The sequence below is a fragment of the Fundulus heteroclitus genome, chromosome 12 (genome assembly GCF_011125445.2).
Source record: "Fundulus heteroclitus isolate FHET01 chromosome 12, MU-UCD_Fhet_4.1, whole genome shotgun sequence".
Lineage (NCBI taxonomy): Eukaryota > Metazoa > Chordata > Actinopteri > Cyprinodontiformes > Fundulidae > Fundulus > Fundulus heteroclitus.
The window spans coordinates 48,001,964-48,016,479 of NC_046372.1; the positions used below are offsets into that span (position 1 = coordinate 48,001,964).

Consider the following 14,516-nt stretch of genomic DNA (forward strand, 5'->3'; position numbering starts at 1 on the left):
CATAAGTTTGTTAGTAGCCATATCTTTTACAGAACAAGGCAATGTAAGAATAAAAGAGTAACAGAGCTACATATCTGGATATCAATCTAAAGGAAAAACAAAAGAGAAATTAACAGCACAGAGAGAAATTTGTCAATAGTAGTAGAAGGAACAGATGCTGGTCATATAATTAGAAAATAAAATTGTGTGTCAGTAATTCCATTCAAAAAGAGAAACTTGTATATTACATTAATTCGTAGGACACAGACTGATATATTTCAAGTGTCTTTTAATTCTGATGATTATAACTGACAACTAATGAAAACCCCAAATTCAGTATCTCAGAAATTAGAGTATTACTTAAGACCAATACAAAAAAGGATTTCCAGAGATGTTAACCATCGGAAAGGTATGAACATGAAAAGTATGAGATGTACTGCACTCAATACTTAGTTGGGGCTCATTTTCCCTGGATTACTGCAGCAATGCAGCATGGCATGGAGTGGATAAGTCTGTGGCACTGCTCAGATGTTATGAGAACCCAGGTTGCTCTGATAGTGGCCTTCAGCTCTTCTGCATTGTTAGGTCTGGATATTAGTCACTCAAAATCTTTTCAGTTTTATGCCACATCCTACTCATGCATTATCATTATAAAGAAAATAGGAACCAAGGTTTGATTAAATATATTCTAGTTTTGTCTCAATTGGTCAAATGACCTGAAACTTGTAATAGTTGAAAACATAAACACAAGATTAATGAAATCTAACAAAAAAATGTATAGCTGCACCTCTACATTGTATCTGCATAGAGCATAGAGTGATGGTGTTTTTTATTAGAAATGAAACCCAACCTAAATAACCACATTATTAGGTTGTATTCTAGGTTTCTGTTTACTTTACATACTACCCTTTTATAATATGTAATTGACATAAATAAACACTAGAGGCATGGTCGAATCATACAAATGTTAGTCAGTGCTGTAGTTAGGACCGAACGTTTTCATATCATTGCATGTCCTTCATCTGAACATCCTGCACGTTCCTGCCCTGTTCCTCAACACCTTGTGGGACTGTCACATAGGCTCCAACCACCACAGCAGGTTAATCCCAGGAGCTTTCAGCTTATCCAGAGCAGAGCAGGTCAGTGGCATGGATCTTACCTGGTGGACATCATAATAGTCGGTCCATTTCAGAAGGACTGATGGTCTGCTGCACTGTTATTGTAACATAGCCAGCTGAAACAAACCTTCAGCAGACATATTACATGATATCCCAACATTTTAACTTTTTGTATGCACGGCTTGTCGTGTATATTGCTATAGAACCGTTTAGCCATGTTTCCATGTCCTCCATTGCTATGTTTGTGTAGAGTACACATTTCGTCATACCGCCTTTCTCTCCATCAGTGCCGCCTTGCTGTGACCACCCCGCCCACATTTGTCTCATATTTAGTTGTAATAGAAAACCACCCTTAGCAAACTAAACCCTGCATGTTCTCGACACAACGTCTGGCCAGAACATTTTTCTCAAGGGGTGTCTGACTACAGTTCTGTGGTTGGACTGGATTAGATTGCCGTGTTCAGGTTGGAGAAGCAGAAATGTCACACATCTGTGAAACTGCAGTCACACAGGTCAACTCTGTTTGTTTAAGAGATCGAACATGCTAATTCTGCTCACTTGCGGCGTTTACTGTTTATAAAATTATCCAAGCGGGGCTATCCTGGGGCAGTCCCGCCCTTGGTGTACCACACAAGACCGAGGCCTTATCATCCAACATGAGTGTCTGACCTCCCAAACGTACTTCTGGAAGAATGGTAAAATACATTCCCATTAGTACACTCCAACACCTTGTAAACAACCTTCCCAGAAGAGGTGAAGCTGTTATAGCTTCAAAGGGTGGACTGACATCATACTGAACCCTGTGGAAGAAGAATGGGATTACACTTAAATTCATATAAGTCAAGGCAGGTGAGTGAATACTTTTGGTCAGCAATATTGCTTTCCATCAGAACATAAATCAAAACATTATGTTTCCACAGCCTGCTCCATACCTATATATCTACTGTATAGATATAGAATGTGTCCCAATTCAGGGGCTGCACCCTGCACCCGGCTCACATAGACTGGGTCCTTTGAAGGATACAGCCCCTGAATGGGGCATTCCTCAAATGACGTAAAATTACTAAATGTAGAATAGGCAGTGCACCTGCCTCGCGGCCATCTTGTGGTCGGACAAGCTGTGTGGAGTGGTGAAGCAGACAGCTCTGTCCCAGATATTGCATCAGCAAATATAATGGTAACAACGAAACACTGCTGTTTGGTGTCTGCCAGAGGGACTCTTGATATGACCATGGTGACCATAGGAAAGGAGTTTTTTTTTTCATCCCCTGTCCTAAACCCCGAAAGAATGCTGAGAAATGCCATCATTGGATAAGAGCGTGTAAGCGGGAGGGGTTTACAGTTCAGCTGTAACTTTATTCAGTGTTTATTTGATTGCACAGGATCACGCGGGTCTCTCGAGCAACAAAAAATACACAAACAAGCAGACAGCTGTGACGGACTCAGGAAGGAAGATTTTTGGTTTCAGCAGGCAGACATGCCACAGTCTAATAACACAAAGCAAATGCTATTTTTGTGAGATATCTGCAAATGACCACAGAGCCGTTTTCTTTCTGAGAACGGGTTATTGAGGGATCAATCGACTATAAACAGACGTGATTATCCATTAGCCAAACGTCCTCGATTTGTTCAAACAATCCCGCACCAATGTGTTAAATCTTCAGTTTTAACTCACTAACTGAACAATAATGTAACAGCCCTCTTCTTTTTCTTCGCAAACAAAAATAAAACATCTCTATTTCCATGTGTAGCGCTTTTTCAGTATGACTGGAAAAAGCGCTATATAAGTTCATTCCATTTACCAGTCCATTTATAGTTAGAGTAGCTTAGGTTACCATGAGCTATTGCTGTAGATTAGATTAGATTCAACTTTATTGTCATTACACAGGTACAGGTACAGGTACAAGGCAATGTCCAACCAGAAGTGCAATAGCAGCAAGTGCAGGATAAACAATGGTTCCATAAGTACAGGACATGGGTTTTTACTGAATAAATATAGAGATGGATACTATTTTAAACAGAATTTTACAGATAGATTTGTCCTATGAGTATAATATATAGATTACTAGTATTGTAAACTAAATTTACAGCTGGATATGTACCAAATATAATATACAGGTGGATATTACTATGAGTAGAGTTTTACAGATATGTATAATATGTGTAAGGGCTGCACAGTGGCGCAGTGGGTAGCGCTGTTGCCTTGCAGCAAGAAGGTCCTGGGTTCGAGTACACCCCTGGGTCTTTCTGCATGGAGTTTGCATGTTCTCCCTGTGCATGCGTGGGTTCTCTCCGGGTACTCCGGCTTCCTCCCACAGACCAAAAACATGACTGTTAGGTTAATTGGCTTCTCCAAATTGTCCTTAGGTGTGTGTGTGAATGGTTGTTTGTCCTGTTTGTCTCTCTGTGTTGCCCTGCGACAGACTGGCGACCTGTCCAGGGTGTACCCCGCCTCTCGCCCAGTGAACGCTGGAGATAGGCACCAGCACCCCCCGCGACCCCATGAGGGAGAAGCGGTTTGGAAAATGGATGGATGGATGGATGGATGGATGGATGGATGGATGTGTAATAGCATAATATACAGATGATTGTTATTATAACAGAGTTTGCATGTACTATGAATATATGTACAGATGGCTATTACTATAGGCAGAATTGTGAGCTTGATATACAGGTAGCTATTACTATAAAATGTATAAATAAAGTTTGGACAGAAGCTATTTAAATTAAAGTGCAGTGGAAGGTAATTGCATGTTACAGTTAAAGTGCGATATTGCAAATGTATATGTAAACAATTGTGAATAAACAGTCAGCAGTGCAGATCAATATTCAGTCAAGGTGAGTAGCGCAAGATGCATGTAAACAGTTGTTACAATAGTAACAGTCAGGAGTGCAGGTGAACATTACAGTCTTGTAAATAACAGAATAACAAGATGCAGGTAGGTGTGAGGAGGGAGAGGAGAGTCTATCAGTGAGGGTTAGAGTTCAATAAGAGACAGCTCTGGGAAAAAAGCTGTTCTTTAGTCTGCTGCTTCTGGTCCGGAGGCACCTGAAACGCCTGCTGGAGTAGTTATTGTAGTTATGCTGCTATAGGCTTAGGCTGCTGGAGGACATCAGGGTCTATTTCTCTCACTCTGCTGAGTTCTACTACTGTTCTCCACTTTGCATTGCTTGTTGTCATTTCAACTTTTAACTTTTTGTTCTCTGTCATTTATTTTTTTCTTCATAGTAGGTACACCTGGTTTGGCATTCTGTTAGCTGTGACATCATCCAGGGAAGACAGATCACCCGCTATTGCCATCTAACGCAGAACAGATTACTGGATCAATGTGTGCTTCTGTGCTTTTTGTCTCTCTTACTGTGTCTCTGCTCTGTCTGCTCTAACCCCCAGTCTGTTGAGGCAGTTGACCATTCACACTGAGCCTTGTTCTGCTGGAGGTTTTTCCTTCCCGTTAATGGGGAGTTTTTCTTTCCACTGTCACTTCATGCTTGTTCAGTATGAGGGATTGCTGCAAAACCAACGCAGACGACTCTCCCTGTGGCTCTACGCTTCTTCAGGAGTGAATGCTGCTTGTCAAGACTTGATGCAATCTACTGGGGTTCCTTAGACAGGATTTATTTATTTTTTGACCAATCTGTATAGTCTGACCCAATCTGTATAATCTGATTGAATTTGATTTTGGAAAGTGCCTTGAGATAACATGTTTCATGAATTGGCGCTATATAATTAAAATTGAATTGAATTGTATTATGATGAAGTCGAACATAAAATGAGAAAACAAATATTAGCCGAGTTTTTTATACTAGATAAATGTCCCACATTATAGCATGGGGACTCAAAAGGCACCATTGTCCATTTATACTGTTGCAGCGGAACTTGCGTGAAGTGTGACCCTTCAGGCGTCCCATAGCTGCTGTGGACCCATGCAGGCAGCGCTGCTTCTCTCTAGACTGGTAGGGTGGAACTTCCCTGCTTGAGCTTTTCTCATTTAACTCATACTCATGTGTCATTTGGGTTTTTTTATGTGTTAACGCGGTGTTCTGCTTAGTTGGCGGAAAACAAAGGAACTCGTCCAACTTTAGCAGAACATTAGCAAACTGCTCCCCGAAGTTTTGCCTCCGTTTCTGAATCAAAACAAAGATGGCAGCCATTGTTCGGCTGCCTCTTTGGAACTTCTGAGTGTCATCCCGCAGCATGGGTAGTTTGTCTTCAGGGTGAAGGACGCGACTGCAGTCTGTGCTCCAGGGAGGGAGAACATTTCTGCGCAACAAGCAGGCTGGTGGGGGGAAAAGCAAGGAACGGCGCCCCGGCGCAGGAATATTAAAGCTGCAGCAACTGGGTCAGTCAGTGCTGGTACCGCTGCAAACGGTGGAGAACTTCCCAGTGACACCGGCCTGCCTCATCCAGAGCACACACCAATACTAATCCAAGGATTCTGCTTCTGCTGTATTCATCAAAACTAGCGTCTGATTTGAGGCTGATTCTCAAAAAGAAACGCAACAAAGTGCGCACTGTTAGACGTGTTCATAAAACAAAGATGCTGGCAGAGTTTACTTGTGATAAACGTGTTCGGTAGGGGGAAAAATACTTCAGGGCTCTTTTAGATCCATTTAACACGGAAATGTTAACGGATTCTGACCTGGCTGACTGGTCATATTAGAACGTAATATGCATATATGTATGCTATAAACCTAAAAGTGATCCTTTTGATTTACAGTATTCATTTCTCCTTAGAATAGGTGGCTTTAGATGACTGTCATGTCTGACACCTCTGTAGGTAACTGCTACATCTAGGCCGCTTCTTCCTCCAGCAGGACCTTTATTGGGTGACGGAGTGCCTAGAAACAACCATGTACTTTTCTCTTAACAGCAATGGAGCCCAGTGGAAACCATCTGCACCCTGGACCTGCAAGATCCTCTAGTCCTGCTTCTAAAACGGCCAAAGCTTCTAAAGGACAACAAGCTAAAAGCAAGCAACGGGCTGGATTTACACTGACTCCTTTCCACAAGCCAGCCATCATCAGTAATGCTGGTTTTCAGAGAAATTCCGCAGAAGCTGAACACTTTCCTCAAGATGCTGCTTCGGCGGCTGGAAACTCGAAGCGACCGGCTCCATCTCCAGGTTCAGGTTCGCTTAGCAAGGTAACTGAATTATATACTGGCTCAACTGGAAGTAGGTTTTAAAAATCTTTCAGATTTGTCTCTAAATTCCTAAACCTGAAGGGCTCAACACGTTTCTTTGCATCTACTGTTACAGCACAAAAAATTTACACTTCTTGAGGGCCACAAAAATGTCGAGGATTATTCCTCTCAGATAATTAAATCCTAAAATATCAGAACACTGTAAGAACCTTCAATAGTAGAAATTCATGGTGTCACACCCACTGATCTCTATTATACAATAGAGTGCTGATTTTGCCCAAAAAACTGAAGTCACTGGCCGCCATCTTGCTCCTCCCTACTCTCACATAATCCCATAGGATTTGGTTGCAACAACAAGCAGTTTTCTGGCTGTGTGAAAACGTTTCACTGGTAATTCTACAGTCAGTGGATGTACTAACACTATCAACTACTAGGAAATTAGGTGCTGAAATATTTTAAGTTTTAAGTGAATGCAGTGTCTACCAGGAAATTCTAGAGCACCTTTTGCTTCCCTCTGCAGAAAAGCTGGATGGAGAGGCTGATTTAATCTTTTATTATTATTATTATTATTATTATTATTATTATTATTATCTGTGAGACACAATCATCAACATTACAACAAATAAAGGCTTGACATATTTTACTCTGTTTGATGAATCTGTATATTTGACTTCTGAAAGGACAGCCGAAAAAATATTGACTTTTTTTTACAATGATGGTCTTTACCTCCTGTCATCCCCAATAAGTCATAAGATGAACCTATATTTGTAAACAATATAGAAATAAAAAAGCAAATCTGCCATGAATCTAGCAAAAGCAAGGCAACAGACTGTTTGTCATGTTTGCCTTGAGATGTCGGGCCCACATGCAGAAAACACACTTGGAAACACAGGTCAGAATTCAAGGATTTATTAATAACTCGGGAGCACACGGAGCGCAGCGCTAGTCTGCGGGGCGGGGGACGATGGCGGCTCGAACTTATCCCGGGACCAAGGGACCAGACCAGTCTAGGAGGTAAGGGATATGTGATTAACAGAGGGTAAGAAATGGGAGATAAAGCTATAAACGTAAGCTTACCACGAGGATTGGTTAACCGAGCGGGGAGACGGTAAGGAGGACTCAGCTGGATTGTCTTGAGCAGGCGTTCGGGTCGACGGAGAGCGGGGCGAGGGGGTCCGAGCAGCAACGAGGGCGTCCAGGGATCCAGAGCAGCGAGAGGAACCGGAGAGAGAGTTGGTGTGACTCGCGTCCAGAGCTGAGGTACGTCTGGTCGAGTCGGGGAACACTAGAGTCATACGGAGTTCACGTAGACACAGGGAAACCTTGAGAGAGAGCAAACGAAGGATTAGTCTCTGGGAACAAGAGAGGGCTAGAGGTCGAGGCTGTCACGCATACCGCAACGAAAACACTCTGGCGTCCTCTCGCTGTTCGGACGCAGTTCTTATAGAACGCTCAGATGCTGCTGAACGAGCTGCAGGTGTGCGCACTCCGCCCACCGTCCAACCACGAACACCTGTGAAGGAGCAGAGGTAACGGAGCTGGCAGCAAGCTGCACAGCCCTGCCAGCTGAGTCCTGACACCACCCCCCCCTCAAGGGTCGCCACCTGGCGGCCCAGAGGAGGAAGTGGAGGGACGAGAGGAGACGAACGCCTCGATGAGAGACTGGTCAGGGATGGAAGAACCAGCGAGCCAAGAGCGCTCCTCAGGACCGCAACCTACCCAGTCGACGAGGTACTGGAACCCCTTACCTCGCCGACGGGAGGCCACAATCCGCTGGACCTGTCGTCCCTGATGGTCCTGGGCGGGTGGTGGGGGTTCGGCCGGAGGGCACAAGGAGCTAGTGAGAACAGGTTTGATTTGTGAGACGTGGAACGTGGGATGAACCCGGGAGTGGGACGGGAGACGAAGGCGAACGGTCGTTGGGCTGACTATGGAGGTGATCTCGAAGGGGCCGGCGAAGCGTGGAGACAACTTCTTGGAGGCTGCTCGGGAGGGTAGGTCTCGAGTGGAGAGCCAAACTCGCTGACCGGGACAGTAACTGGGAGCTGGGGTGCGTCTTCGATCAGCGAACCGGCGGTTCTGTTCTGCAGTGTTCTTGAGGGCCTGGATTGTTTGGGTCCAGTAATGTCTGCACCGGGTGATGTGGTCTTTTACTGAGGGAACCGTTACTCGGGGGTTGTCGTCAGGAAGCAGAGGTGGTTGATAGCCCAGGGAGATCTCGAAGGGGGACAGGCCGGTAGCTGTGGAGACATGACTGTTGTGAGCGTACTCGACCCAGGGGAGGAACTTATTCCATTCAGATGGGTTCTGGGAGGTTAGGCAACGGAGGGCGGTCTCCAGCTCCTGGTTCATCCGCTCTGTCTGACCGTTGGTCTGAGGGTGATAGCCGGAGGTTAGCGTGTACCGGGCCCCAAGGGCCACGGCAAACTCCTTCCAAACCCTGGAGATGAACTGGGGACCACGGTCAGACAGGATCTCCCCGGGGATTCCGTGGAGGCGGAAAACGTGTCGAACCAGGAGCTGGGCCGTGAGAAAGGCGGAGGGGAGCTTGCGGAGTGCGATGAGGTGACAGGCCTTAGAAAAACGGTCAATAACCGTGAGGATGGTTGTCATCCCCTGGGACGAGGGGAGCCCGGTAACGAAGTCCAGGGCGATGTGGGACCAAGGACGATCGGGAACGGGTAGCGGCTGTAGGAGGCCTGCAGGGGGTCTGTTTGATGGCTTGCTCTGAGCACACACGGGACAGGAGAGAACAAAAGTCTTGACATCTTGAGACAAGGTGGGCCACCAAAAGTGGCGAGAGATGAGGGTGCGGGTTCGGTAAACACCAGGATGGGCAGAGAATTTCTCAGAGTGCACCCACTGGAGCACACGGGAACGAACCGAGGCTGGGACATAGTTCCGGCTGGGTGGTCCAGTACCTGGGTCGGGGTCTGACTGCAGTGCCTGAGCGATCAAATCCTGAATCTCCCACTGGAGGGCTCCAAACACACAGGATGAAGGGAGAATGGTGGCTGGACTCTCATCCGAGTCAGGGGGAGAGTAAAGGCGGGACAGAGCATCAGGCTTCTGGTTCTTCGACCCGGGGCGAAACGTGATGGACAAATTAAAACGGGAAAAAAAAAGGGACCAGCGGGCCTGCCTGGGATTTAGCCTCTTCGCTGTCTGGATATAGGCCAAGTTCTTGTGATCGGTCCAGATAAGGACAGGCTGCTCGGACCCCTCAAGCCAGTGTCGCCACTCCTCCAAGGCGAGCTTGATGGCGAGCAGCTCTCTATCCCCGACATCATAATTGCGTTCGGCCGGTGTCAGGCGCCGGGAGAAAAAGGCGCAGGGGTGAAGCTTCTGGTCAGACTGAGAGTTCTGGGAGAGAATGGCTCCAACCCCTGTATCCGAAGCATCAATCTCCACCACAAACTGTCTACTGGGGTCAGGGTGAATGAGGATGGGCGCCTGGGAGAACCTCTTCTTTAGGTCAATGAACGCAGAGTCAGCTTCAGGGCTCCACAAGAAAGAGGACTTGGTGGATGTGAGTGCGTGGAGAGGAGCGGCGATCTGGCTGTATCCTCTAATGAACCTTCGATAGAAGTTAGCGAAACCTAGGAAACGTTGCAGCTGTTTCCTGGTCTCGGGAACCGGCCAGTCGAGAACCGCCTTAATCTTCTCTGGGTCTGAGCGAACTTGTCCTCCCTCCAGGATGAGCCCGAGAAATGATACTGAGGACTTGTGAAACTCACATTTCTCCGCCTTCACAAATAGCTTGTTCTCTAACAGGCGTTGGAGGACTTGTCGAACATGGTCTTGATGCTCTGAGTGATTGCGGAAGTATATGAGGATGTCGTCTAGATACACGAAGACAAAAACGTTAAGGAAGTCCCGGAGGACATCATTGACCAAAGCCTGAAAGACAGCTGGGGCATTGCATAACCCGAAGGGCATAACCCGGTACTCGAAGTGTCCCAGGGGGGTCTTGAAGGCCGTTTTCCACTCGTCCCCCCGACGGATCCGCACCAAGTGGTAAGCATTACGGAGATCTAGTTTGGTAAAGACCTTAGCTGACTGGACCGGTTCTAGGGCGGAGGAGAGTAGTGGAAGAGGGTATTTGTTTTTAACGGTAATTGCGTTTAGACCCCGATAATCGATGCACGGACGCAGAGAGCCGTCCTTCTTGGATACGAAGAAAAAGCCTGCCCCTACCGGGGAAGACGAGGCTCGAATAAGACCTGCCGCTAAGGATTCCTTTACGTACTTCTCAAGGGCCTGACGCTCAGCCATAGAAATGTTGTAAAGGCGGCTAACCGGCAACGGGGCACCAGGCAGAAGATCGATAGCGCAGTCATAAGGCCTGTGCGGCGGCAAGGAGCAGGCTTGGGATTTGCTAAAAACCTGTCTTAGGTCATGGTAGCACTCGGGTACTAACTCCACTAGTTCCGGATCCGCCGGAACGGAGGACTGCGAAACGGTTTGACAGGGAGGAACTGCTGACTGTAAACAGGCAGCATGGCAACCTGTGGACCAGGACTCTACCCGATGGTCCACCCAATTAATGTGCGGATTATGTCGCTGTAACCAAGGAACACCTAGCACTAAGGTGGCATGTCTTACTGGGAAAACAAGGAAAGCTAACCGTTCTCTGTGATTACCGGAAACTACTAACTCAAGTGGTCTAGTGCTATGAGTAATCCTAGGGAGGACCCCTCCATCCAGGGCTGAGACGTGGAGGGAAGAACTTAACGGGACCGTCTCGAGTCCGGCCCGACGGACGAAAGCACTATCGATTAGATTAAAATCACAGCCGGAATCAACTAGGGCTGATAAAGAAAACGAGTCACGAGAGGTTACTACGGTTGCTTTTAAACTAAGTCGCGGAGGGGAAGAGGACGTTAACTGGAGCGGGTCCGTCGGCTTCTCCGCTACAGCCGGCGGACCTGATCTTTTGGCCGCTCGGGGCAGTCCCTAATAAAATGAGCAGGGGAGGCGCAGTACAAACACAGCCTAGTGGACATTCGCTGCTCCCTCTGCTCAGGTGTCAACCGCACACGACCCAATTGCATGGGTTCGGGAGGCGGGGAGCGAGGTGCCGCAGGGCTAGGTGGTCTTCGCTCGGGGGGTTGAGTTCGGTAAACGAGAGGCCCGAGGGGGCGATTCTTAGAGCGGGAGCGAAGGCGATTATCTAAGCGGATGGCCAATGCAATAAATTTATTTAGAGTAGCGGGTTCCTCCTGACGTGCTAGCTCATCCTTAAGCGAATCATCTAACGCCTGAAAAAATACCGTCTTTAAAGCACGCTGCTCCCAGCCAGCCGCAGCGGCCAGCGTACGGAATTCAACAGCGAAATCAGCAAGGCGTCTTCCCCGAGTGTGTCTGCTGGGTCACTTTGTTGGCCAGAGTGTTCTTCTGTCATGTTTGCCTTGAGATGTCGGGCCCACATGCAGAAAACACACTCGGAAACACAGGTCAGAATTCAAGGATTTATTAATAACTCGGGAGCACACGGAGCGCAGCGCTAGTCTGCGGGGCGGGGGACGATGGCGGCTCGAACTTATCCCGGGACCAAAGGACCAGACCAGTCTAGGAGGTAAGGGATATGTGATTAACAGAGGGTAAGAAATGGGAGATAAAGCTATAAACGTAAGCTTACCACGAGGATTGGTTAACCGAGCGGGGAGACGGTAAGGAGGACTCAGCTGGATTGTCTTGAGCAGGCGTTCGGGTCGACGGAGAGCGGGGCGAGGGGGTCCGAGCAGCAACGAGGGCGTCCAGGGATCCAGAGCAGCGAGAGGAACCGGAGAGAGAGTTGGTGTGACTCGCGTCCAGAGCTGAGGTACGTCTGGTCGAGTCGGGGAACACTAGAGTCATACGGAGTTCACGTAGACACAGGGAAACCTTGAGAGAGAGCAAACGAAGGATTAGTCTCTGGGAACAAGAGAGGGCTAGAGGTCGAGGCTGTCACGCATACCGCAACGAAAACACTCTGGCGTCCTCTCGCTGTTCGGACGCAGTTCTTATAGAACGCTCAGATGCTGCTGAACGAGCTGCAGGTGTGCGCACTCCGCCCACCGTCCAACCACGAACACCTGTGAAGGAGCAGAGGTAACGGAGCTGGCAGCAAGCTGCACAGCCCTGCCAGCTGAGTCCTGACACCGTTGTGTTGTGTGATACCATGGAGATCTAAACTAGCTAAATGGTTTGACCGATTTCAGCTGTTTTGTAGATTGTAACAAATATGTCTATAATATCTACCTTGTCAGTGACAACTTCTCAAAAAACTACGTTTCTGAGAAGATGGGAGGTGGAGTGCATGGTAAACGGCATGCGGTGAGAGAGAGAGAGAGAGAGAGAGAGAGAGTGAGAAGCAGCTAAATTTAAAGAAGCTGAGTCGGTTTACTCCCATCACAAACTTTGAATCCCAGTGAACATGTTTGTCATGTACAGTACGTCTTGATCTCTCTCCACTTTCAAGCAGCAAACAGCCTCTATAAATCGTAAAAAGAATTTTCTTTTTCTGGAAAACCCCCAGCTCTTAGAGGGTGGAGTTAAGTTACTGTACTTACCTGCTTTCCAAGTCCATTTTTTTTCTTGCTACTTGTAAAATACAGGTACATCTCAAAAAATGTGAATATTGTGCAAAAGAACAAGATTTTTATGCCAGTCATTTCAGAAAGTGAAAGTTATTTTATAGACATTCATTACACAGTCAAATATTTGAAGCTTTTGTTTCTTGTTCATTTAATTCTTATGGCTTCCAGGTAAAGAAAACCCAAAATTCAGCGTCTCAGAAAGTTAGAAAATCACATTAGACCAATGAAAAAAGGATCTTTTAAGCGCAAATGTCAGACTTCTGACTCGTTTGTTAATCTTTATGCTCTCAGTACTAAGGTGGACCTCCCACATGAATTACTGCATCACTGCTCCGTGGCATAGAGGCCATCAGCCTGAGGTTCTGCTGAGGTGTTCAGGAAGCCCAGGTTGCTCTGATAGCTGCCTTCAGGTCATCTGCTTGTTGGGTCTGGTGTCTCTCATCTTCCTGGGGAGTTCTGGTTAGCGCAGTTTGCTGGCCAATCAGGAACAGGAACACTGTTCATAATAACCATGATGACCATAATGACAAGAAACAAAGGCTTGGAATAGATCACTTTATGTGTAGCGATTCTATATATGAGTTCCACTTTCTGAGATGACTGTCAAAAAATATTGCACTTTTACACAATATTCTATTTCTTTTAGTTGTGCTGTTAGCTGCCTTAATGTTTATAATATTTTAAATGAATGAAGACTTGATTCAGAAAATATGAAAACATTTCAACAAGTCTCTGGCAGCCTTTATAAGGTCTGAATGAAATCTGGTTGGGGATATATCTTGCCTTGTTTCTCTCATCTGTTTAATGACAACTCCTGCGTGTCTTCTTTTGGCCTCCAAAGACTGCTGGCAAAAAGACACCAAAGTCTTCTCCAAAGGACACGGCGCCATCTCAAGTCCCGTCCACCGCAGAGCCTCAGCAAAACCACGCAGACAAAGGGAGGGGTGTGTCTACCTCGGTCAAAGCTCACATGGGTCAGTTGATCCTTTTGTCTGCCAACATTGTAAGCTGCAGAGACGTTGTTATTGATCTCAGACTGCAGCATGAAGGCTATCTAAGCTGCTGCAAACATATGGATCAATAGGAACTGCTGACTAAAAGGTTGCTGCTAGTAGCAATTAAGCACAGACAGAGTCCACTTCATGTTGTGAGAAGTGGACTCTGTCTGTGTGGTGCCACTAGGGGACACATGTAAATACAGGATTCCTACACAGTCTATAAATGAATGGAATCTGATTTCAGTATTTCCAGTTATTAATAGCCAATGTTATTAATCAATGTTTCCACACTTTATTTCCTATCTGTTGTCTAAACGTGTGCTCTCTTCCTCCCTTCATTATCCCCTTCATTCTGACCTTTATTTCTTTCCTTCTGCCCTACCTCTCTTCCTTCCTTGTGTCCAGCCACCTCTATTGATCTTGCATCCTACCTTGTGGCCTTTATTCTTTTATTATGATCCCTTTCTTCCATCCTTCTTTCTTTCCAGATTTTATTTTTTTTCTCACTCAGCCATCTGTAGACATGCAGTATGTTCTATAATTTGTAGTTAATTTTAGTATTGTGTGTTTTAGAATGAACAAAAGGGGAGTGATAACTCTGGAAAGTTCATTCTGGAGAAGTTTAACAATGAAGAAATTTGTAAATAAAGATTTAAGAGTTTGATTTGGCTGATCAACCTGTTATTAGCTTTATAAA

General features: G+C 46.3%; 1 protein-coding gene and 2 long non-coding RNA genes across 6 annotated transcripts in view; 2 read left to right on the forward strand and 1 right to left on the reverse strand.

The window, feature by feature from the left end:
- The first annotated feature begins 4,983 nt into the window (after window positions 1-4,983).
- Window positions 4,984-14,516, forward strand: part of ehmt1a (euchromatic histone-lysine N-methyltransferase 1a) — a 41,845-nt gene continuing 32,312 nt past the window's right edge. Inside the window, exons 1-3 of one of the 4 annotated variants that reach the window (XM_012849441.3) lie at window positions 4,984-5,051; window positions 5,969-6,240; window positions 13,663-13,795. In XM_012849441.3, the coding sequence (XP_012704895.2) occupies window positions 5,971-6,240; window positions 13,663-13,795 (403 nt within the window). In that variant the 5' untranslated portion in view covers window positions 4,984-5,051; window positions 5,969-5,970. The other 3 variants (XM_036144703.1, XM_021308911.2, XM_021308910.2) reach the window with 3 other exon arrangements.
- On the reverse strand, window positions 7,134-7,441 carry LOC110369006. Its single transcript, XR_004932163.1, has 2 exons — window positions 7,318-7,441; window positions 7,134-7,247 (listed from the first exon to the last, which is right to left on the reverse strand). It is a non-coding gene; the product is annotated as an uncharacterized LOC110369006 (long non-coding RNA).
- LOC118565073 lies at window positions 7,161-7,500 on the forward strand. Its single transcript, XR_004932164.1, has 2 exons — window positions 7,161-7,254; window positions 7,382-7,500. It is a non-coding gene; the product is annotated as an uncharacterized LOC118565073 (long non-coding RNA).